The following is a 25,769-nucleotide window of genomic DNA, read 5'->3' as shown; positions in this document are numbered from 1 at the left end:
CCCCATAAATGGCCGACGTGTTTGTCGACGAGGTAAAAGGAAAACCACGCAATTTCGAGGCATGTTTGTGTGGATCATTGTATTCTACTTTTACAACATCTTTCTACCCATATGCATTTTATAAAAAACGGTTACAAACGCTTTTCAAAGACCAACTCGACCGATCCAAGGCAACGTGTTCCTTTAACCAAAATAGCTGCTTCGTAAAAAGTTAGGGAGTTATAAACTTGTGCATTCTGCTCTACCAGCCCAGCTCCTTGTTGATGATACCCAGCGTGCCTACATCATGAATGTGAAGGGTGACAAAGGCCACTAAATTAGCTTCATTCCACGTACACTGTATAAAAAAAACAGTGAAATTTACGGCACTTTACCTGGCACCCTAGCTGCCAGGTATTGAGGTGCCGTAAATTTCACGGTGGGAGTTTTGCAAACTACCCCTTCAAGGCACAATTTACAAAACTTACAGTGTGAAATATTTTTACCTGGCACCCTCTGCCAGGTATAGTGCCGCAAATTGTACGGATATTTTTTACAGTGTATACCCATCTTGTTTGTCTAGTCATCTGACTCCAACAGTTTTCTTGTCAGTGGAACATGGACAAATAATGCTCTTTATTGAATTGTTACAAGTGAGTTGAAATGTTTGCCAAATAATGGCTATGGTCACCCTCTGAGGTGCAAACAAGTTTTGACCAGGATCGAAGACCGTTGAAATGTTGCCGTTGTATCAATGTTTTGTCTTGCAGAATAACGTAGAATGTTTTCCTTTTTACTCCAACAGAGTCGGGGATCTCGGTGCTAGATCTTGGATGCGGCGAGGGAGGAGCAAGCCTCCTCATGGGACAGGAGTTTCCCAATAGCTCAATCCTGGGCGTGGATATCTGCAACCATGCCACACAGGCCGCGCAGAAGGGTATCGCCAAACACAGCCTCACCAATGTCAAATTCCTTCAGATGGACGCCCACGATATTCCGGATGACTGGGAGGGGAGGTTCAAGTACATCCTAGCGTGGGATTCCATCCACGACATGGCACATCCGAACAAGATCCTGGAACGCGTCCGGAAAGTCCTTGCTCCGGGTGGGATCATGTCCGTCATGGAGGTGAACGCCAGGTCCGAGATTAAGGACAACATGGACATGCCGTTCGCGTCTACGTTCTACACCAATAGCATGTTCCACTGCATGACGGTTCAGCTCAACGCTGGTGGCGAGGGCCTCGGGAACATGTGGGGCAGGGAACGGGCGGAGGAGACCCTACGAGATGGTGGGTTCAACGTGGAGACATTTCCATCGCCCTTTGAAGGGTCATTTAACTGTCACTTTCTCTGTAAACTTAAAGAATGAAGGCCGAATTCAGTCAAGTTGGGGTGTATGCAATAATTTGAAGTTGCTGGCGCCATTTTATGTTATTCACAACAGCGTGAGTCGGTACACTACAACAGGATAGTAAGTCCTTGTACAGAATATTAACATTATTTTGGTGGTATGTAGGAATGGATTTTGACGATAAGGCATTGTCCTTGTTCAAGAGGAGAATGCATATGTAGTGCCTATAAATTCTGTCTAGCCCTTTATTATTTTATCACAGGACATCCCAAATTATACTAGAATAAGAACAGAGACAAGTTTGAGCAAAAGGTAGACTTCTTGTCTCTGTGAGGAAAACTTGCAACTCGAGAAAATCCACACAGCAAGATTGTCTTCGCTGAGGTTTTAACCCTTCCGCGTCTAAACTAAACAGACGAGTAAGCAAGACTGAACAACACACTTCCCGCGTTTTTCAGGAAAAGAATGCCCTTTTCTCTCCCTTTTTTTACTGTTGCACTATTGTTTTCTTATGTTTCAAAAGTTTGTAAATGTTTCTCTAATTTATACGAATGAATATATTGTGTGTATAGACTCGATATTGTAAGGAAAGGTTGTGCCACCGAACTGTTTTTGCTCTTACGAGAATTATTATGGTCATGTAAAATATTTGCTAGCATCGATTATAAAACCTTCGAGGAAAAGACTCACAAACACAGACGTGTGTGTTTCTTTTCATTTTACCTAGCATGCTCGTAACTTTTTGAATGGCCGTTTATTTCTTGGGGGAAAAAATGCTAAAAATTCAGCTGTAACATAGATAAAGTTTATTTTATAAGCTACCTCTTCGAACCTTAATAATAAATAGCTGTTTCGAAAAAAAAAAATCAAAATTTTGTTTGGGTCAGGCAGTTAATTTGTATTTATATCGGTTTGCCGATTTAAGGGCAGCTTTGTTTGTGATTTCTAAACGCGCACTTTTTTTGCTTACGTGTTGGTTCAACTGAAGATAAGATTTTGACATGTCCCACGTACTACGTCATTACCCAATACAGTTGTGAGGTTTTAGCTGCACGTATGCGAGCAAAACGTGGACGTGAACGTCAAAAAAAATTGCTGTAAAAGTCTCACGTTTTAAGCATACGTGAAATTACCATTTCTCACGTCGGGTACGTATGTGCAGGCGTCATACGTGAGCATGAAATAAGCCAAAGTGGTGACGTCGTAGAAATGACACAATTTTTTGAAGTTCACGTTTTTTCTCGCGTAACGTGCAGCTAAACCTCGCTAATGTGCATAACTAAGTTGCTGTGAATGTATGTGGAACATTAAAAGTGGTACCAATCTCGTTGAACCTTTAAAATGTGTGTAGATGTTTTGGGTTATTCCAACCATATTATTTAGGCTGGAAATGGTCAATTTAGTAGGCAATGATTTGCCTTGCAACCTCAAGCCAGTTCTGGAAATCATTAATTAAACACTGTTTTACAGAAATTTGTTTTGGATAACGTCATGTGAGACGGAACAGAATAGTTTCATCATTAGAATGAACATTTTGTTAAATAATTAATCTAAACACGAATATTGACGTTAGGCATCCCAATTAAACTCGGGGACGTCATACGCTGCTACAGTCTGACCATGGTCTGCCATTTTGGGAGTCAAGATATAGGGTGTTTTCCAAACATGGGCTACGAGGCTCGGGCTTGGGCCCCGTTATAACTTTTGAAGTAGCTTGCATTTTGCACGATGATTAAGACGCCTCAAGGGGTTTTGTCCGGCCTGCGTGCCGCGTGTCCCCATAATGGTGGGCTGAAGGAAGATGAGTCACAAGAGGGCGCTTTAAGGCAAAGTTTCCACAAGACACAGTATGGTGTATGGGGACAGAATCTCCTGCCACACTGAAGCCAGAGCCAAAGCCAAAGGATATGTGCGTCTATAACGCACACTGCATAGTATCATATTATTATGTGGAAATGACTCTCAAAATGGCGCAGGCAAGATCTATGGCGTGACTGACGTCAAGTGGATTGGGCCAATACCTTTAATAGTAAACAGAGTAACGATGAACACTGATTATGTTTTTATTTTATTTTCTCTGGAAATGAATGTATTATTTTGTAAATTAATTTGTGCAAAAAGGGAGTTTATGAGCACTCTATACGTATTTATGCACTTGTAAATTCATATTTTTAATGTTTTTCATTAACTAAAAGTGGATGTAGACTACAGTACAGTGCGATAATTTATCGTGGTTTTGTATATTAAAATATATTACATAATAGTCTTAATATTCATAGGTACTTATTTAATAAAGTCACTGCCGCTACTTGTATTCTTATAGTACGTGAAGGGAAGAGGCTGGATCTTTGTAAATAGACCAAGTTATTTTAACAATAGGGAAGATATTATAATTTCTACAAAGTGTGAATAGTTAATGTGTTGTATTACATTTTGAATGTTTGTGGCATTTTGTTTATTAATTAAACCAAATAGTGGTCACTAATTATTGGCGTTTGATCTTGTTGTTTTTTACACGACAGAATTTTTTGTTAATTTTTTGTGATATGAAGTAGAAATTAAAAGGCAGTGGACACTATTGGAAATTACTCAAAATAATTATTAGCATAAAACAGTTCTTGGTAACGAGTAATGGGGAGCTGTTGATAGTATAAAACATTGTAAGAAACGGCTTCCTCTGAAGTAACGTAGTTTTCGAGAAAGAAGTAATTTTCCACGAATCTTATTTCGAGACCTCAGAATTAGAATTTGGGGTCTCGAAATCAACCATCTAAACGCACACGACTTCGTGTGACAAGGGTGTTCTTCTTTCATTGTTATCTCGCAACTTCGACGACCAAATTGAGCTCAAATTTTCACAGCAGTCGATTTCACAAAGAGTTAGGACTCGTCTTATCTCGAGTTAGGACGAGTAACTCGTCCTAACTTAGGATTAATCTTAGGGTTTGTATGCTACAGTGCAGGGTTGGGACTCGTCCTAAGTCCTAAGACTAGTCTTAAGTTAGGGAGAGTTTTGTGAAATCGACGGCTGGTTTGTTATTTTGTGCATTGTTGAGATACACCAAGTGAGAAGACTTGTCTTTGACAATTACCAATAGTGTCCAAAGTCTTTAAATAAATTCACGTGCTGAAAAGTATGGACACAGAGCTGTCAAAGAGCAAACACAAAGTAAAGAGGGTCAATTCACCATGAGAATAATGTTTGATTTCAACAAGTTTCAAAAGTTATACCATTGGAAAGCCCATTTCATGAGCTTTCTCCTCATGCTCATTTTGCTTCTGTGACGATTTTGTAGGCAGGGCCAGCGTCCAGGGAAGTATGGCCACCAAATAAACGCACCATTGACCTGTCTATCAATACATGACTTTTGCCGCCGAAAAATGACCTGAAACAAATTCTGCGGTTTGTTTGACAACTCCCACACTAGGCATGCTAGAGAGACGCAACTTGTACATGTGTCTGCCTTGAATATTCACCTATCCACTGATTACCTTTTAGGGATCCTGCGAGCATACTCCCAGTATTCTTAAAAATTAATGTTTAACGGCACTTGTTCTTGAACCAATTAATACGTTTGATCTGAACGCTCATAAATCATCCTCAACAATAATGTTCACAACAGGCCTACTATTTGTTAACGAGATGGTAGACTCATATATTTTTTGGGCACCAGAAAAAAATGTTTACGGAACCACATGATTTTTTAGCCCAGACCAAATCATATGGAGAAATTTAGCGACGAAGTGAAGCATTGCCTCTCACAGTGAGGTATAAAACATGTTTTTGGTTCCACAAAATGAATAAAAATATACTCTAAAACTAAGGGTACCGTAATTTTCGGATTATAAACCGCGGTTTATATGTTGATTTTGACATTTTTTTGAACTCCTGCGGTTTATTCTCCGGGCGGCTTGTAAGCCGACGTATAAATATTTAAGAGAAAAACGGCATTTTTTAAAAGAAAGATCGTTCGTAAACTATTTTAATAATAATGTTTTTTTTCTTCAACGAGAACAAAAACCTGCCTGTGTGATGACAAAATCCTGTTGAAAATCCTACCACAATTGTATTCCGATCCGTGTTTCCTTTGTAAAACGTTTATCAACCGCCCTCAGCTCCCCCTCTCAGCGCAACTCGGGTTAGACTAGACTGGTGCCCGTCTATTTATCCTAGCGATCTGTACATGCTGACGTCAGACATTCAAGCTATACTCGTGTCTCAGCGAAATAGACTCGTCCCCTGTCTATTTATCCCACGATCTTTATATACTGACGTCAGACATCCAGGCTACACTCGTCGTGGACGTACGCAAAGAACTATGCCGCGCCGGGGTCAAACAAAACGTTTTCAAACCGCCTGATTGTTGAGTCCAGTAACATTGGGAATTTTATTTCCAGGCGGCGCAAATATGATGGCGTAGCGCAACCCGTCGGCGAACATCGCTCAATACGGTGCCCCCCAACATCGGTTGTGCAATTTCGAGATTGAGCAGCGCAATTAACAGATTGCTAGCTTTACGAACTCGCATGTGTACATGTGCATTTCCCGTCTACTCCGATGTTTAATAAAAGTGAATCCCCTGTCCTTATGATTACGCAAACAATAAGGTAGCGTATTTTGTTTCAACCGCTATACAATAAAAGTGAGGGAACAACTTTAGCCGTCCCCATTATTATTTCGTTTATATTTTATAAAGGAATTTTTTTAGGAGCTGTTTACATGTTTAAAAAATGTTCCTTTAAACATTGTAAACAGATACAACAGTCATAGACAACTCTCGTTTGTGTTGTGGTACATGTAGCCCTGAAAAGGACTGTTTGGTTTTGGTTTGTCTATTTTCTATTTAAACGAAACGGAAGGCAAAGGATTCCTTGGATATAAATCTTCGCACTGTTTCTTTATCACTGCTTCTGCAGACGAATCCTATGTTGAAACGATAGTCAACGCACTGTCTGAAGTTAATTTTTATTGCAACACGATCTCACTTACCTACAAATAAAGTAGGATTTAACTTTGTCAATTTTTAAAACTGTTATTGGGTTTTTTCAGTATCACAATAATAAACGTATTTTCAGTTGTAACTTTCATCAATAATTATCCAACACAAACAATAATGTGGTCCCGCAAAGGGGGTGCTGCCAGCTTACAAAAAGAATACTATCCTATAATATATCATTTCAATTACGATCAATAGTGTAAACTTCAATACATTTCTACGCAATTACGACGCAACTCCCACATTGCGGCAACTATACAAGACTGACTGATGTGCCGCCCGCCTGTCACTGCACATCGCCACAAAGTGGACCGCAAACAAGCACGGCCCCTTTGTGTGTACGCATGCGGTGATTGGCCGTTTGATGATTGGCCGTTGTTGATTGGCCGGTGATAGTTCCATTCATAAAATCTTGGCTCGACTTCGAACGGATCGAGTAGAGCGGCTGCCCATTGTACAACAAATAGCTTGAACGTCTGACCCACGCTTCGAGGCTCGGGGCGCAGTCTAATCAAACGTGGACAACTTTTGTCTACAGAGGGCGATGCGATGCAGGGCAAAGTTCAACTATTTCTCGGTGTGCGTTGTCGACCGATCTTTGATTCACGGACAGTTTGTTCCTAAAGAAGTTCACAAAACATGGTCAACACAACCGATCATCAAATCGCAAATTCTTGAAAAGGGTTGTTGATGGAAACAAAGTATAACTCAGGACTGATAGTGTGAGATAAAAAAATCACCCGTAACGCGCGGCAGGTTTGCGTACTTCACTTCCGTGTTTTGAGGTTAGTTTTTTCATGTTTTTTATTTTTATTTTGGTCGCGGTTTATACGCCGCGCGGCATATACGCCGACACCTAAATATTTTTTTGTATATTTTGAGGAAGTGCGGTTTATACGCCGCGCGGTTTATAATCCGAAAATTACGGTACTCACAAGCTTTGCTGCCTCTGCCTCCCATGCCAACAAAAAAAGATGGAGGAAACAACTAGGGCCAGTAATTACTTCGGAGCAAGAGCTCGTAAAACTGGTTGGTCTTGCTGCAAAGGTGATCTCTGAAAGTGAACACTCCCCAATGCTACCCAAGTATGTAGTGTTTTTTTATGTGAAAATGATGGAACGTTAACAATTTGCTTGGCTTTGCGCTACGACCGTAAAATGAAAAGAAGTGATTAAAGAACAAAACACTTTTGAATATCCCGAATTCCAGAACATGTGAACGAGTATTCTGCATTGTTCTATTGCTCTTTCTACAAGTACAAAATACTTACCTAGTGCTTGGCGGTGCAACTCGCGGTCTTGCTGGTCATACTGCTGGAAGCCCATCTCAAGGACTTAAAGTGAATTCGTTGTTGTTTTGTGTTTGTGACAAACACCTATGAACCAGCTCCCAGCATCCGCTGTGTGATGTCTCCTTCCATAGCATGCAGCCTTCAAATAAACCAGATCAGATTCAGAGGGATGAGGCTACCTGTTGTGGGCTCACATCTCCTCTAATTGGCCCTACAGTTTTTACACACTCTAAGTTTTTATCGTCCATTTCGCAGACCATTTGTCTTGTGGTCGCCTTATCTTCACTTTTTATTTGTTATGCACCCTGCCTTCTCAAGTCACTTTTGCACCATCCTAGTTTAGCTAGCTAAAGCTGAATAAGAATTTCACCATCGAAGGTTGACGATCTGTTGAATTCCCACAATGCATTAACGCCACCACACGACACCTCACTACAAGACAATAATCACTTTAAAAATAATTGGGTCCAAGGCCAAAGAAACTGTTGCCATGGGAAAAGCTTACCCCCCCCCCCTCCCCCGATAATTGGGGTTACATGACGCGCTAAAAAATATCATTTGGGAAAAAGCTTTGTGGTAATCAGATTTAACTTTAAAAAGTTGCAGACAAAAATATTGTGCCCCCACCCCGGGTCCTGATGGTTTCGGGGGCCTTTTAAAAACATTTTTTGTTTCTTCTTCTTATTATTTTAATGTAGTAAATCTTTACTCATTGTCACTGTCAACAAGTTTTAGCCGCAAAGCGTTAGATGATAACGACAGAGGGCGCTATATCTCCCAACTTGTAAACAAAATAATTTGATAGCACCTGCAACTTTGCTATGTGTACACAGTGCAGTAGTGCGTGTATTTTTGCTGTATCACGGCGATTAGGCTAAAATACAAAACAATCAAAAGGAAGGACCGGACATGCACACCTAGCATAGCTTGTTGATTCCAGCAGCGTTTCGTCAAGAACCAGGGAGTTAAACACAGAGGTACTGCTAGATTTCTTTGATTTGAAAGTGGTATGTGAAACATTTAGTTTAGTCTCGAAGTAAGAAAACATCTCTTTTTAGCTGTAAAGCTTATTAAGTTTGGAAAAGTTGCTTTCAAAACAATGCCAGTTTTTGCCAGGACGGTTTTGTAGGCGTGACTGCCAGGGCCGTTTCAAAACAAGGAAGTGTAGCTATAATAATAGTGCAGTGGATTATTTATGTACAATTACCCTTTTTCTGTTTAAACCTTGTTTTGTAAATTGTACATCATCTCTGGCTGGGTGAGGGACTTATTGTGTTTCTTAAAATTAACCCTTCAAGTTCATCTCTGTATTATTTAATAAACCGAGTATCCTCAGCTCAGCATATCCTTTGAGTTTTGAGATTTAAGTGGAACTGCTTCAACACCCTCCCCCCCCACAAAAAAAAAAAAACCAATAAGATTGAAAAATTATTGCAGTTGCATAATTTGGGGGCATGGCACAGGGGCACTAGTTGCGATAATCGTCCCTCCATCCTCCCGCCATCGAGAGGAGGGTTACGTTTATCGAACTACAGGGGCACTTGCTTTAAACTGGTGCCCCCCCCCCCCACAGAGCTCAATTATTGCAGCTAGCACAAGAGCTGACCCAGAATTCAGAAAACATCGCCCCTGTATTGTAATGTTAGTGGTGATAATAATATTAATAATATGTGGGACCCTACGATCAGCCTTTTTTTTTTTTTTTTTTTTTTTTTTTTTAACTCTCAACATTCCAAAAACATTTCATTTGGTTTATCTCCCACAGGTCTTAATTAAGGTAAATTGTGACATTACCTCAACCTCAAGATGGGTTCAGAAGAAATACAGACAGATTTCATGACGTTGACTCGTTTCATGTTGGAGGAGCAGTCGCGGTGTGAGGGCGCTACAGGGGAGATGACGCAACTACTTAACTCACTCATGACGGCAATTAAAGCAATCTCATCCGCTGTCAGAAAAGCTGGCATTTCTAAACTGTGAGTAATACAGCACGAGGGAAAATGACTGATGCCTCCTAAACCAATTTTGGAGACCGCCAACAAAGGCCAGTCAAACAAACTTCTGCAGCAGGCCACCACTTTTTAAGCAACTTTTTTAGATATTCCTCTTGAAATTTTGACCTTTTAAAAGAAAAATTCAAGCGCACATTTCATCGCCTGGATGTAACTCTTGCCCACTCATGCCTGAAGTGGAATGTAGTGAGCAGCGTTGTCATGGCCACCATTGTTTTTTTTATTTTATAAAAGTTCAAAGTTCCTGTGCATCTCTTTACAATAATGTATAGTATTCTTTATCCCTAATGCAAACTTGACTTCCAGGCCTTTATGTTTCGTTTTTGAAAGGGCAAGGGTACCAAGGCATATTCTCCGTGGTAAAGGGCACTTATGAGGAAGTTGTACATTTCTACTGGAGCATTTCAAGGGCACCAAGGCATTGACCAGAGGGCATGGAGGCAATTACCTTTGTTCAGGCATGCACATCTATTACAGTGTAGTAATTTTTATTTTGTTTTTTTCTTCAGTTTTGGCATCGCTGGTACAACTAATGTCACAGGTGATGAGCAGAAGAAGCTTGATGTCCTCTCCAACGATCTGATCATCAATGCTCTCAAGTCTTCCTTCACGACCTGCGCCCTTGTCTCGGAGGAGAATGAAGAAGTCATTGTGGTGGACAGCAAGAAGGCTGGAAAGTACATTGTGGCCTTTGACCCCCTGGACGGGTCATCCAACATAGATTGCCTGGTGTCCATCGGAACGATATTCTCCATATGGAAGAAGGTATAATCCTTGAAGCTCAGTTGTAACTCTCTTCCTTAGAAGTGTTGGGTTGACACACAACCTCAGCCCAACTTCAGGGCTGGTTCGCACTACCCTAATCCCTGGGGTAACCGTGGGGAATAGCAGCCGGCCCTTTCACACTTTGAGTGCTTTACTCGCAAATCTACCCCAGCAAATGAGCAAACCCTGGGAAATATACACCCCTGCTCCAGAGTATAACCCTGGGGTTTTCTTGAATTTTGCAATAGGAACCCTGTGAAATAAGGACTTATATGCGGGGACAGAGTGAAAGTTTGCTAGGGTGCCCCCCCCCCCCAGGGCTTGATTCCATGGTGATAAGAAATACAATGTGAAAAGGGCTTTCCTGTATGTTATGAAAAAATGTTGCTCATTATGTACCTGCTGAAAAAATATATGCACTTAACTTAAAGGTAGGGTCATAGATTGGTCAATACTCCAAAATTCTTTAAAGTGTATCCCTCATTTTTACTTCCTCATCTGTTTTAGTTTTTTTTCATGTAGGCCTACAAAAAGTATCATTTCAACAACGCAATCAGGACAAAATAATTAATGATAATTCATATTTTGTTTGAAACTTTCAAGGAGACACCAGGACCAGTATCTCTCAAAGATGACGTACTCAAACCTGGTACCAATCTCGTCGCAGCAGGTTATGCACTATATGGAAGCGCTACCATGGTGGTACTGACCACAGGATGTGGTGTCAATGGATTTATGTTGGATCCAGTAAGTCAGTTTGTTACTTTGTTTTACCCTGTACACCAATAATAATAATACGGACATTTACTTGCGCAATGACCTATATAAATATACTCTACTGCGCATTACAAGGAATACAAAAAATGCTTTTTGCGGCTCTGAGCATGCGCACACATGCTCAGTATTGCCATGCTCAGTGGTGCGCCAAGGTCCGACTGATTTGTGCAAAACGACCGTCCAAAAGTAATCCTTTTCTTGGACTTGCCACGAAATGGACTTTTCAGATTTGATATTATTTGCTTATGGTATTTTATTTACAGGCCATCGGGGAGTTTGTCCTCACTGACCGTGCGATGCAAGTGAAGCCAAGAGGTAAAATCTTCAGCATCAACGAGGGCTACGCATCATCCTGGGACCCTGCTATTACAGAGTACGTCAGACAGAAGAAATTCCCTGAGGTATGTCTGATCTGGATCTGGATAACGCTCTTATTAGAATAAAAATGAAAAGGATGGGTTTGTGCTGTGTGGTTTTTACTTGCTGAGGTGGATTGTAACGGCTCGTTTACACAGGGTCGCGACTGTGCGATAAAGGCCCTCGCCTTTGGCTCGGGCCTTTATCGCACATTTGTAAATGAGTGGCGACGAGTTCTTAAAAGAACTCGTCGCCACTCTTTTATCCCCTTATTATTATTGTGACTATTATTATTATTAATCCAAACAGGAGGGCAAGAAGGCATACAACGCACGCTACATCGGGTCCATGGTAGCTGACGTCCATCGTACATTGGTGTATGGAGGGATCTTCTTATACCCTGGGAACAAGGCAAGCCCCAATGGAAAGGTAAACAGCCTATGATAAAACTGTCAAGCTTTGAATTTTATAAGGCCTTATCAAACTAGTGGCTGCAGCTGCAAGTAGGGTTTGTTATATTGACCTGTGTTAAGCATAGGAGGCCTGCAGCAGTACCTGCAGCAGTACCTGCAGCGGCAGCTGTAAAATCAGACACGGTCTTACGCCATTGGGATGTTCCGGTTGGCTGAGTGCTTTTTTTCCTCACCTTCCACCTCTAAGACCCTGGTTCGAATCACACTTGGGTTTTTTGTGTGGGTCTTCCCTGGAATTATTCTCTTGGGTTTTCCTCCAACATCTAAAACTGGAACTTCCTTTGTTCTCTTCTCTCCATGGAGTTCTTGGCTAGCATAGTGATTAAGTTCCCTTTTCTGAGAGTCGTTGGCTTCACAACCAGAATAAATAAACGAAAATAGCTGGGCTAGTAAACATTTTTTAAGTAATCTGACTGTAATTCTGCAGTCAGCTGCGATGGTTGAAATTGAATAAACCAGTTAATATGATCTGCCCGTAACCATGGAGCAATGACAGCAGTAGAAAGCTGAGTTTGTTGAATTGCATTAAGTGATTGATTGATTGATTAATTGACATTGTTAAAAGATATTGTGAACCAACTCTAGTAAATTTAATGGGAACCTTTATTAACTTTTCCCTCAAGGTGTAAATTTCCTTTGAATTGTCTGATTTAACAGATCCGTCTGTTGTACGAGTCCAACCCTATGGCGTTTATCATGGAGCAAGCTGGTGGTCTAGCGACTACTGGGCAAGAGAACATCCTAGACATTCAACCCACCCAGATACATCAGAAGTGCCCCGTCATCATGGGCTCTGAAGATGATGTGAGAGACTTCCTGGCTATCGTTAAGAAACTTAAGAAGTGAAACAGAGAAGTCCAAGAGAGTGGCCCACCTTCATAGAGCTGCTAAAGGCACAAAAAGTAGCTAAGCGCAACAAAATTATGTTTAGGACTAATAAGGTTACCAGGCAAACTATCATGATGTACAATTTGTGACTGGTATCTTACAACTGTTACACAGTATTTTCTGCTTAAAGCCATTGGACCCTTTCGGTACAGAAAAAAAAAAAAAGTTCACAGATTTACAAATAATTTACAGGGTTTACAGATGGTAATGGTGAAAGACTTCTCTTGAAATATTAGTCCATGAAATGCTTTACTTTTTGAGAAAACGGTAAAACAATATAAATTCTTGTTAGCGAGAATTACGGATTTGTTATAAACACATGTCATGACACGGCGAAACGCGCGAAAACAGGAGTTGGTTTTCCCGTAATTTTCTCCCGACTCCGATGTCCGATTGAGCCTAAATTTCCACAGGATTGTTATTTTATATATAAGTTGTGATACACGAAGTGTGGGACTTGGACAATACTGTTTACCGAAAGTGTATAATGGCTTTAAGCGACCCTGGGTCCAATTTGAATTCATAGAGATGCTTTTAAACAATACATGAGCACAAAACAATATGTACTGTTTATGACTTGTTTCATGTAAGTTTTTTGCTCAGCAGTTTATTTCCTGCTTAAGCGACTCTATGAAATTGGTCCCTGGTGTGGATAATGTCTGGCTGGTGTGCCTGGAATTCCGTTACATAATCTTTTAACAAAATTCTTCAACAGCCAGACACCCTCCCCAACACGACTAAACAATAAGACAAAATGACAATAAAAAACAAACATATTATACTTTAGCTAACATTTATTTTTCTAGTAAAAGATTTATATTTTTTATAAAGTATTTTCTGTATTGAAGAATATAACATTTCCAAAGTTGTTTATGACTGAACCTGAATGTTTGAATGTATATCTAGATTATATTTTTTCATAGATCTATTGTTAAAGTGTTGATATTTGCTGATTAAAGTTCGCAATACCTCATATATTTCTCTGGGAGTAGAGATGTACAAACTATTATTTACAGTATTGTTGTACCATGTCCATTTATACATCAATTTATGCATCGTGTACTGTTATCAGCAATAAAACCAGGGTAGCATTTTACTGGGGCACAAGGGGTGCACTATTTTTCCTTTGGCCATTTCTGGCCAATTTTGAAAGTAGTTTATATTTTTCTTAAATAAGCAACACTTTCAAGTATTCTTTACTAATTATGTATAAGATGGATGTAAAAATAGGGGAAAATATTTGAAATGAATGTATTGTGCACTTTTTGTATGATTAAATTTATCAAGTGGTTTAGGTAAACTGTGCTTTATAGTGAGTATAAAATAAAAAGAACTGTTGAAGGTAAAGGTAAAACATAAAGTCTATGAAAAGATTTTGTTTTTCAAGTTTTTGGTGAAACATAAAAACTCAAAAAATTTAATGTTCGCTATAAGAATACAGGCCTGTGAGCTGTCAGGTTTGTTCCTGATTTCGTTTGTTGCTGATTTCAGGTTCATCAGATTTCCATTCACCTTCAAATTTTTTATCAAAGAGGTGAGGATCAGGGGAAAGAAATTGGAGCGAACATGACACAGTCCAGTTTTAATGGTTTTTTATGAAATTATTTGATGCCTTTGTGAGATTATATGAGAACAAATGTGAGAGACATCACAACATTCCATGCAACTTTCAGCTCCTCAAATAATAAGCTTATTAAATAATTTACAAGAATGTGATTGCTGTAAAAAAGATTGGTTGAATGCAGGAAACATCACTGGCTGACTGACCATTAGAGGTTGAATGCTGCCCTCTATTGATAAGATTTATCAAGCTTTATTTCCGGGTTGGCAGTGAAAACAATAGAGATCAGTTGTGAAAACCAGAGATAGGTAGCAAGTTGATATTGGGTTGAACTAACTGACTGGGGGTGGGGGGGGGGGGGTCAACAAATAAAAAAGTTGCATCTCCTTAAGGTTGTATCGTAACCTTTGATGTGATCCCTGGCTATGTGGCAGTTAGTGGTGAATGGCTTCTGACTGGAAACCATTGAGAATAGCGAAATGGGAAACATCTATAGGGTTAGACATCTCACATGGTCTTACAGTATGAGCCAGTTTAAAACCTTGTTGGTTCTCAAAAAAAACCAAAAAAAAACAAAACACACATCTTGTACAATTTAGTCATCCTTTGAGTTTTATTCAACCATCCATACAAATTAAAAAGTCAATATCAAAATACTGTCTTGCATTGGTTCAATAAAGAGATCATTATTTGACGACATTGACAGATGGAATGTTCCATTCGACTGGATTTGTAATACCTCATGGAATGGAACTTTCTATCTTTCAACTCGTCACCATTGCACTCATTCTGTCATTTTTGTCAATTGTTGTGGAGAACATTTTTTTCCAAATTAAATTAATTCTGCCTTTGAGACAAAGCACAGGATTGGCAATCATAAAATAAATATGATTTATTTTAATCTGAAAGTTCACTGATTATTGATGTCATACCAGTACCACTATTCCTTCTGAGAAATAATATAATTTGAAACACGGTCAAAGTTGAGGAAATAGTAGCCCCTTCTATTGCTTATTTTGATTAACCACCAAATCCTCAAGATAAAGAACAAGTTTTTATTTCATTTTCTCTCAAAATGTGAACTCTGGATTTGACCAAAATTTGACAAGTAATTTTGCTTATTGAAAGTTAGAGTATGTGAATAAGTTCACTCTCTATTCCAATGATGTGCTTATTTCTTATACAGCAGATATATAATACTTAATGTCAAATATTGCTTTGTTTTGATACTATAATATAAATTACGTAATGATAAGTGATCTGCCACTGGATACAAAGAATACTGGTAAAATATCCTTGTCTTCAATTGAATTTTTTTCACAAATCTCTCGCTCGCTTTTGAGTTTTTTTGCAGCTTACACAGTCATATGTATAAAAAGTTGTTAATTTAAAAGATGCCATGTGGCTAATCAAAATTGAACCCACGTTATTTGTAAATGAAGAAAATGCCTATTAATATTAGAGCGAATACATTAAATAAACAACTATGTTTCAAAAGAAACATAATATTATTTTAAAAGCATGGGTAAAAATGCCCGTTAATATTAAAGGCATTGTACACGTTTGGTAATTGTCAAAGACCAGTGTTCTCCCTTGGTGTATCCCATCATAAGCATAAAATAACAAGCCTGTGAAAATTTGGGCTCAATCAGTGATCAGTCATCGAAGTTGCGAGACAATGATGACAGAAAAAACACCCTTGTTGGATGAATTTTTGTGCTTTCAGATAGGAATAAAAGACTTCTAGAAGTCTTTTATGTTTTTAGTGAGAAATTACCTCCTCAAAAACTACGTTACTTTAGAGCGAGTCATTTCCCACAATGTTTTGTTCATGTACTACCAACAGCTCTCCAATGCTCGTTACCAAGTCAATTTATATTTGTTTTGAGTACATGTATTACCAAACGTGTACCTTCCCTTTAAAGTGAATACATAAATAAACCATTAATATTGTTTAAAAAAAAAAAACATTTTACATACACAGGTCTCTTGTTGTAGGCACTTTATATTTGTGATCAAGAATAAAAACAAAACAGGAAGAATTCTAGCTTAACCAGTTAGCAAGGGTTAATATAAGACATTCCTAGCCTATCTTTATCACTGTCACCTTGCAATACTTCTTCCATTTAAGGTGGATTTAAAACTTTGCATGGTAGGAGTACAATCAAGTGAGGTTTGAGGTGACACCACGAGCATAAATCTCTTTTGTGCGTAGTAGTGGTTCTGAAAAGAACCGGTGGTTTGACAACTTGACGTTTCGATCAGTATGCTCCGATTGTCTTCAAGAGAAATTTCTTTAAGTTCACTTTACTTTTTAAATTGTATATGATGGGTTTTTGTTAAACTTCAGATTAGCAGATTCCTTTGTGACCAATAATTACTAATCTGTGATTCTGACCCAAACAAAACCAACTTTATGTCCACAGATTTACATTAAACTTACATAGTTTGAAGATAACAATAGTAAAAAGCTTCCCTGAAAATATTACCTGCTGAGGTGCTGCAGTTTTTGAGAAATGAGTAAGACAATGTCATGAAAATAATTTTCGTCTCGGTGATCATGAGACGAAAATTATTTTAGCATGTAAAAATGTATTTTCATGACATTTTTACTAATTTCTCAAAAACTACAGCACCTCAGTAAGTAATATTTTAAGGTACGCTTTCTATTATCATTCTTCAAACGGTGTAAGTTTAATGTAAATCTGTCATTCTGTGGACATTGTGTTTTGTGTTACAAAAAATACCCAAATACTTTAAGGTATTATTAACATTAAGCTACATAGTAACCGACGCATGAGCATCGTTCAAAACTTAGTGACCAGGTCACAATGTTGAGGTATTTTCCTTATTAGGAACCCTGAGGGTGTTCTTGTGCTATGTACATTCTTCTACCATACATCGGTGTTTGTGTGACCACAGCTTCTCCTTCAGTTTTGATGTGAGGTATCAAACTTGTTGAGCCCTGGGCACAATTTCATAGAGTTGCTTAACGGGCGTTTTTATGCTTACTGCGCGAGTTTCCATTTCATAGTTCTGCTAACTGTAAGCACACAAAAAGGCATGCTTACCTTCCGGTGATTACTGTATGAAAAAGTCACAATGGAAATCCATTGTTAACGCGCAAGCTGGTTGCCTAGTTTTGTGCCAACTATAGCAGAAAAATCTGCTTACAGTTATGCAGCGCTATGAAATTGGCCTCTGAAGACAAGAGTCCTTGCATATTGATTTGCAAGCTCCAACAGCCCCTTCCCTAAGATCAAAGAAAGACCACTCATTGGCTGAGAGCTGGCATGGCTGGTACATGCATGTCCATTGTTTGACCTCAGTGACTGCATGCAGTCTATAGAAGGGGGTCAATTGTTCACGTAGTTTCTTCTGCTACACAGCAGTGCATAAAATATAACGAATTGGGACAAAGAGTTGCTTCTCCAGAGAATCTTGAAGATATTGTTTAAATAAGTTTCTTCTGCCAACCATCTGGCAGTGTCTGAGACACTAGGAAGGATCAGGGTATCTCCTTCTGTTTTGATGCCTTGCATTGACCTCATCAGCAATTGTTCTCATCTTCATTCCAACTTGTCGCTCGTACAGCCACTGGTCTGCAAGATGACGCAAGGCGACGCCAACATCCCGAGCTGGGATGTTGTCAAACGGTTGACACTGTGCTCCTCTTGATGCATTATAGAGGGACTCTTGATCCAAGAGCAGGTGGTTGGCTAGTTGATGTCTTATGTTATGGATGCCTTGCCGATGCGAAGTCGGCCACCTCTGAGAGTCGCTGACACTGTGCACCATTTTCTTTACTCTTCCTGGAATATCAAAAGAAAAGGATGTATTAAATTAATGATCTGAAAATTATTTACCACTATCTTTATTAACCATCATCATCATCAACATCATCATGGCCAGTGCAACCCAACAAGAGCCCCATGTTGGTGTTAACTTCCTATGCAATTTTTGTTTAAATATATTTTGAACATTAAATCTAGATAGATGCACATTTTTTCCAGTGGTTTATGTTAGATTGCGATAACGTAACCCTCCCTTGCGATGACCAAGTCAGGGAGGCCTACGACTTCACCGTCGGGAGGAGGGTTAAGTATCGCAACCAGTTTATGTTTTGCCTGCATAATTTTACTCTTTAAAGTTGCTGATGCCTTGGATTTGTATAGGAAATATGAAGATGCACACCTAGTTTATTTGCCTGCGCGGAAAAGTTTCCGTATGACGCCACCACTTTTTCATTCGAAATAAAATAATATAGTATCTAATTTACCTGATTGATATATCCCTTTTTGTAAAAATGAGTGAAAAAGTGGTGGCGCCATACGGAAAGTTATCCCTCATGATTCCAAACAAGAAATATTATGGAAAAGTTTCCGTATGACGCCACCACTTTTTCATTCGAAATAAAATAATATAGTATCTAATTTACCTGATTGATATATCCCTTTTTGTAAAAATGAGTGAAAAAGTAGTGGCGCCATACGGAAACTTATCCATAACAACAACAAAACTAGTGAAGCACAGCAACAAAGTTAAAAGTCGAGCCAAATAAAAAATAAAAAATGAGACCAACCTTTTCCTCTCTTTTGGTGGAAGATTTACGGCCTGGGCCGAGCTCGAGGACGATTACGAAGTCGGGTACAAAATAACCAGCGTCGGTTTCCAAGTTGCAACACTACATCCAATCTATAAAAACATTTTTGTTAGACCAGGATATCCTGGTTTTGTAATTCTATTATATTTCCTATCTAGCACTGCCTGTCGTTGATGTCGATCGCTTGCTTTCGCCGCAGCCATGTTTTTTTCTCATGTCAAAACATCATACAATCTGCGTATGTACGTACGTGCACTTGCATCAGCGATTCGATCACACAACACCTTTTGCTCCCCGCTTGCATCACACTAAAAGATCCTTCGATTCAGTGTGAGGGGAAACTTGTAATTATTATGATGTACCGGTAAAATTATAGTTTCATCAAGTAGACAACTGAGCAGTAAATTTTCAAAAAATGTCATTGTTAAAATAAATGCTTATTATTAATTCTTATCTGTTTATACTGATCTCTTCTAAGATGATAAGTTTAATAAAATTAAAAGTTTAGATAAGTTTCTGAAATTTAATCTCCCTGCCTTTAAAATGGAATAACCTAAATGATTGAAACATTCCTCTTCCTTCTTGGAAGCCGTGACGTCTAAGCATGTGTCTGGACGTCATTCTAAAAATAGCCCGTCGCAAAAGTTCGGCATAACCATTCGGTCTATTTCGGCTGTGAATCGGGACTTTTCGGGCCTTCGTACGAACAAAACAGACGCGTTGTTGCGATGCATTTTTTTAGAGGACGTTGATTTCGTTTGTGGGGCTTCTCTCTCGAGCTCGGTTGTCGACGACTGCGGAGGTTGCATCAGGACGGCCAGCCACTCAACGGGGAAGCAAAGATCAAGTAAATTGAAGATTTTGTAGAAAATATTCGCTGCAGCAAGTTTTCTTCATCCGTAAACGGTTCGGGACATCCTTCATGATGTCGGAAACTATTTTGAATAGTGTTTCTCCGCAGAAAAACAGCATTTCTAAGCTGTTTTATACAGGGAACGGTTCGAAGAATGCACCACCAAGCCCAACAGAATTGAATGGAAATGCACCGTCACCCAGCCAGGAGTCCGACTGCAGAAGAATTTGCAAACGACTAAGTGAAGACTTTATACACTATAAATTGAATTCCAACGTTGGAAGGCCATGCTGTCATTTCGGCGATACATTGCGGAGAGTAGGAAGCGAAGTGGAAGAGAGATATGCCATCACTTTGAACGGACTTGTGAACAATCTGCAGTATGATCCAAAGAAACATGGCGCTGGGCAGGAACTGTTCAATGTCAGCTTGAACGCCATGTTCGAGGAAGGATCTGCCAATTGGGGTCGTGTTGTAATGGTGTATGTATTTGCAGCCAGATTAGCCAAATACTGCGTTGAGAATGGAAACTCGGAGTATGTAGATGAAATTATTGAAGTTTGTGGAGAATATGTTGCTGACAAATTAACACCGTGGATTGTTAAACAGGGTGGATGGGTAAGTCATCAACATTTATTGAAGCACCACTTAATATTATAATTAGTTTACCAACTTTGTTTTGTATTTTTATTAATGTAAAAAACAAAACGTGTTCTTCAATATGATTCAGTTCCACCACCTTGACCACATCTTTCTGTGTCTGTGTGGAAATTAAATTGTTAAAACATCAAGAACTTCAGAGTTTCTTTTGTATCCTGCCACCACTTTTTTATCGATAGTATATTTGATATATTCAATTGAGATATTCCTTTTGGTAAAAACATGGAGGTAGAAATAGAATGAGTGGAAAAGTAATGGCAGGATTTAGATACATTTGAACTGAAATGTTTTCCACATCACCTCCCCCCAAAAAACAAAACCCTTACCAAACAAAGCGTCAACATTATGAGAAAAAAAAACAAGCTGTGCAGGAGTGAGTAAAATGTAAGTCTACCCATTCTGAGTAAATGTACCAAAAACCTAAGTATAATAAACAGTGTAAAAAAAGTTGGCTTCATTTTTTTGTTTTTGTTTTTGTTTTGTTTCAGGACAACTTCAATGAGAGTTTCAAGGCAAAAGATTGGAAGGAGACGGCTACTTTTAACTCGCTACTTTTTACTGGAGCAGTTCTTGGTGGATTGGCAGCGCTGAGGTTCCTCACAAAGTGATTGAAGGGAAACACTGAAGAACTGACAAAAATTAACAAAATAAATAAAGATAAAACTTGAATCAAAAACTTTAAAAAATCCAACTCTATATGATGACATTTGCTTTGAATATGCCCTGAAACTTTTGAAAATTTACTTTTTTTAAAATGTAACCAATTGCTTTTCAATTTCTTTGAAGACGTGAACATTGAATGCCCTCTTCTGGAAGGCAATACACATCTAAAGGCGTTTTAAAATTGTCAAGTCAAGCTTTACTCTTGAACCCTTAAACTAAACTCATTTCCTGTCAAAGTGGGTTGGTTTTTTTTCAAGATTTTCTTTTCAGTTTTGATCTGAGACATTGGATTTGACATTAGGTTTATGTGCATTTTAAGCAGTGCATAAATAGGCTCGTCACATTGCAGCTGATTGTCTATGTATAAATAATTTTGACATTACAATAGACTTACTTTTTAGTTTATCTGTACTGTCACTGTCTGATTTTGATTGAACCAAACTTGTGACAGATGCTTGCCAACTATCATGGTTTTTGAGGTTGTTAATAAATTCCAATGTAACTTTTTAAATCAGTAAATTTATTTAGTTATGATATTGGTCCTGGACCACCATCCAGCGTGGACAGCAGGCCTGGAATTTCATTTTAGAGGGCAAGGCTATTTTCATTTTGCAAAAGGCACTTCTTCAAGAAAGTTTTTTAAACGTTTCAAGGTGCACCAAGGCAAAGGCAAGAGGCTTATGGGCTCTGTGAAATTCTAGGCCTGGGACAGTGTGGTGAAAGTTACAAAACACTAAGTATTTACTTATTTGAAAATTACATTCACTAGAATGAAACGAGCAACATTACTTACTTGTTTTTAAGTTCTCATTTGCTGTGTCATTTTACAAGAACATTCCTTCCTGAGTTTGGAGTTGGCTTTACAAGTATTTAGCTTTGATATTTAAGGCTACATTGTTAATCTGTGGGTCAGGATAGTGCCTATGACAAGCTGGCAGTTATAAGAGATTGCCTGAAAAAAACTCGGGCAATTAAAAATAGTTTTGTGTGTTGTTGCCTACCCTTGATAGTCCGAGACTTCAAGGGTAAACAGTTTGACTGAATCTGTGTGTGCTGTCCTACTTTTTCTATCATTTTTTGTTTTTAATGATGCAAAATATTAGGGGAATCAACCAATTAACTTTCATCATTGTGCAAAGGTCCCGATTGGCAACTGACCAAGCTTTTAAATGGTAAGCTGGTGATCTCAGCGTGAATGAAAAGGTCAAGTAATCTTTTACATATCTGAGACGGTTATCGCTACAAAAAGTCAGAGGTACTTGGACAGGTCCAGAAAGGGATCTTTGTATATTTTTGAAAAAAAATCATGAAAGTGTTTGAATGGCCTGTTGTTATTATTTTAGTGACAATGCCAGTGGAAATGCACTAATGAAGTTAACAAAGTGCAATATTGTATTCATAACAAGCATAACATACATTTTTGTACAGTGTATAAATATATTGTATGTTTTCTTGTGGTGATGTGATAAGTGTAAAGTGTACATAATACCATACATGTTGTAATTGTCGCATAAGGATTTATCTAATTCTACACAAGAATGTTGGTTTTAAAATTGATTTGACATTGTTGACATTGCATTTTAAGGCCTAAACATTTTTTGGGATTTTGATTTTCCAATTGAGTTTGGGTTGGGCTTGGGAGGAGTTGGTTGGTCCACATTATATAACATTCTACTAGAATTATTGGCATGGTACACAGTATTTGCATAGATCTGTAAACCTCCAAAGAATTTGAGTTTGAAACATTTGTGAAGATAAGGTGGTAGCACCACACTGAAGTATGTTCTTTTATCTAAGCGATGTCAAATGCGCTTGTAACATGCAGAGTTATATTAAAGTTGCTAGTAAGGTCACTCACAAATATACCAAGTTAAAATCACATTTGAAATGATTTGGGAAACATTGTACTCTGTAATGTAGGTGGTGTGTTGCAGGCAAGCGGACTAGGGCAGGAACTCGAGTTTTGTAATTTACAGAAATTGGGTTCAAATCCTGGCCTGAACACTTGTGTCCATGAGCAAGGCACTTAATCATAATTGCTTCTCTCCACCAAGGAGCACAAATGGGTACCGGTGAGAGCTGGGAAGTAACCTATGTCAGACTGGTATCCTGTCCAGGGGAATATAAATATTCTCAGTCATTTAATGCTTGGGGATATAAAGACTGGCCAGATTAGCCATATTGGCTCGGGAAAGACTTAACTTACCCTGTACACATACAGTATGGACTGGACCCAGATATTTGTAGTTACTTTATCTATGATGTACGGGTATGGACAGCAAGTGATACAAAACGGTATCTTCTACTGATCTCTGGACAAAAACAGTCCTGAATTTCGAGAAGAATAACTGAATGATTGTTTTTAGTTTAATTACATCAATTCTCCTTTTTTCTTGCTTTGTGTTTTTGTTTTTTTAAATTCACTTTCTGGTCTTTTGCACAAATCACTTTTGTGGCTATGCTTGAATGTGTAAAGTTATTGCCAAGAACAAAACTGCCCACTGCTGTTCAATTTCCTTCATTCATGCTACATGTTAAATTGTATACACAAGTTATTCCATGTTGGATGAGAAGGCTCGTGGTTTTTTTACTTTAAAAAAATGGCCTTCGGCAGTCTTATGGGGTTGAAAATGTAAAGTTGAATCTCTAAAAAAATCAACATGCAATTCAAACAAAATAGAGTTATAATATATAAACAATTTACATTGTTTAGTTTTGGTAATATTCAGGACTGGAATTCAATTCTGAAAGGGCAATGCCATTTTCATTTTGCAGAGTACATCTTAAAGAGAAAATCTTAAAGTTTGTGGAAAACTTTTGGACGGGCACCAAGGCCAAGACCATAACAACAAAGGCCATGGCCTTAAGTGACCTCTTGGGGAAATCCAGGACTGGATGTTGGAAGGCTGGAACTTTTGTCAACAACCTATCTAATAGAAATCTATGGCCTTACACTGGGGAGGTCGTGAGTGTCAACAACCTATCTAATAGAAATCTATGGCCTTACACTGGGGAGGTCGTGAGTGTCATAAACATGATAGCCTATCTTGGGAGGGAGGGGGGGGGGGGGGCTCGTATATTGACTAGCACATGTATTTAGCTTCACTACCAAGAGAAGTTTCTTTTTGTTTATGATTCTTAACCCTACACGAGCACTATTATATATAATGTACATGTAAACAGTATATACAAAGTAATAAACTTAACTGTTTCAAGCTAAAGTATGTCAACTGTAGTATTTTTGTTTAGTTTACAGTGTATTTGTAAAGATCGCATGTTCCTCTAAAGCCAGTCAATTTTTTGAGAATGATGTGCCTAGTAGCTCAGAATATCAATATTTTAGTGGACAATCAAGTTGAAACAGCTCAAATCCCACAATGTGCAAATATTTTTGACTGTTTTTCCACTAATTTCACCAGTAACAACTTATGTCAAAGCGAGTATAACTTGACCAAGCAAAAACAACAACCATAACATACTAGAAATATCCAGAATGATTGATACCATCACAGAGTCATGTACACAGTTCCACCACCAGGAAGAAGTTTGCCATTATTCCCAAAACCCAATTGTAGTTAAAAGGTCAAGTCCGTCACTGGATATTACTATTGCCACAAAACTACTCATTATTTGTAATGCAGTGTAATACACACAATAACGGGGTGTTGGGCAAATTCTCAGTAAAAAGGATTTTGTTGTTGCGGTGGCCGTAGAGTAATTGTTGATTGTGATCATCGCGTCGCTCTATCGGACCATATTGCTATGAGTCAGATTATCTGTAGTGCAAAGGTCTAATCAGATCAAGATGATTATATTCTAATGCTTCATTAATATTTACAAATCAATAAACTTGAGGTACCTATAAAAGTCAAGTGTAAACAGAGGCTGGGGATTGTCTTTGTATTCTGGGCATGCAAATACATGAAATTTCTGTCTGCGCTGATGCAAGTAGTACAAATAGAACTATGGATCGCCCTATATTGGTAAAGAACCTTAGCAACAGCTTTGTGTGTGTGCGTAAACATTCATGCACCCTATAAAGGAGGACGGACAAAAAAAATTTGAAAATCATTATCACCAACCTTTGATACTACAGTGCGCCCTGAAACAATTTTGTTAAATGAACATGGAGGAAGAATAACCTGCTCAAATTTTAATTTAGTTTTGGACTGGGACATCATTCTCTAAAAGAAAATTAGGTACAACTTAGAAAAACATCCCATAATAACTCATCTTTGCAATGAAATCTACCAAGTTTGCTTTATGTGGAAAACAGTCATAATAAAACTAAACATGTACACCCTATCCTGTTTGTTTAAGCTCTAACCAAAATGTACTTAGAGTTGTGTCATTAACATACACCCTTCCTGGCAAAGCATTAGTTATACCCTCTTTTGGAGATCAAATACTCCAATCTGGGTACAACTGTAGTTTACAATTCACAATATCTCAGTTGGGGTAGGTTTATTGGCAAGGTCACTAGTATTAAATAGGTCATTTCCACCTAGCTAGCTTTGAAGCCATGTTAAAATAATTT

General features: G+C 38.5%; 3 protein-coding genes and 1 long non-coding RNA gene across 7 annotated transcripts in view; 3 read left to right on the top strand and 1 right to left on the bottom strand.

Annotated features, from left to right (window-relative positions):
- LOC139941959 (S-adenosylmethionine-dependent methyltransferase Rv2258c-like) overlaps positions 1–25,769 on the top strand; it is a 71,317-nt gene that overhangs the window by 16,560 nt on the left and 28,988 nt on the right. Inside the window, exon 4 of one of the 2 annotated variants that reach the window (XR_011786635.1) lies at positions 785–2,373. Coding sequence is in view for 1 of the 2 variants with exons in the window: in XM_071938607.1 (XP_071794708.1) it covers positions 785–1,350 (566 nt within the window). In the remaining variant the exon portion in view is untranslated. Of the gene's footprint in view, positions 1–784; positions 2,868–25,769 lie in introns of those variants that run through there. The other variant, XM_071938607.1, reaches the window with a different exon arrangement.
- LOC139941960 (fructose-1,6-bisphosphatase 1-like) lies at positions 8,446–16,135 on the top strand. Of its 2 annotated transcripts, none has more exons than XM_071938609.1 (7): positions 8,446–8,597; positions 9,386–9,596; positions 10,142–10,397; positions 11,001–11,144; positions 11,438–11,575; positions 11,841–11,960; positions 12,662–16,135. In XM_071938609.1, exons 2-7 carry the CDS (start codon positions 9,427–9,429, stop codon positions 12,848–12,850), a joined length of 1,017 nt encoding a protein of 338 aa, XP_071794710.1. In that variant the 5' UTR covers positions 8,446–8,597; positions 9,386–9,426; the 3' UTR covers positions 12,851–16,135. The 2 variants fall into 2 exon arrangements, with proteins under 2 accessions (XP_071794710.1, XP_071794709.1); XM_071938608.1 differs by having other exon boundaries at positions 8,446–8,627.
- LOC139941961 (uncharacterized) lies at positions 16,413–19,324 on the bottom strand. The gene is made up of 2 exons (XR_011786636.1): positions 19,036–19,324; positions 16,413–18,265 (listed from the first exon to the last, which is right to left on the bottom strand). It is a non-coding gene; the product is annotated as an uncharacterized lncRNA (long non-coding RNA).
- LOC139941801 (anti-apoptotic protein NR13-like) lies at positions 19,789–24,453 on the top strand. Of its 2 annotated transcripts, XR_011786624.1 has the most exons (3): positions 19,789–20,527; positions 21,058–24,194; positions 24,249–24,453. XR_011786624.1 is itself a non-coding variant. In XM_071938423.1 (2 exons), the coding sequence occupies exons 1-2, from the start codon at positions 19,979–19,981 to the stop codon at positions 21,175–21,177; spliced, it is 669 nt and encodes a 222-aa protein (XP_071794524.1). In that variant the 5' UTR covers positions 19,789–19,978; the 3' UTR covers positions 21,178–24,453. The 2 variants fall into 2 exon arrangements, 1 of the variants encoding a protein (XP_071794524.1); XM_071938423.1 differs by having other exon boundaries at positions 21,058–24,453.

This window comes from Asterias amurensis, chromosome 9, assembly GCF_032118995.1.
Source record: "Asterias amurensis chromosome 9, ASM3211899v1".
Classification (NCBI taxonomy): domain Eukaryota; kingdom Metazoa; phylum Echinodermata; class Asteroidea; order Forcipulatida; family Asteriidae; genus Asterias; species Asterias amurensis.
Note: the sequence above shows the minus strand (reverse complement) of the source record. Positions and strands in the feature narration are given on the sequence as shown.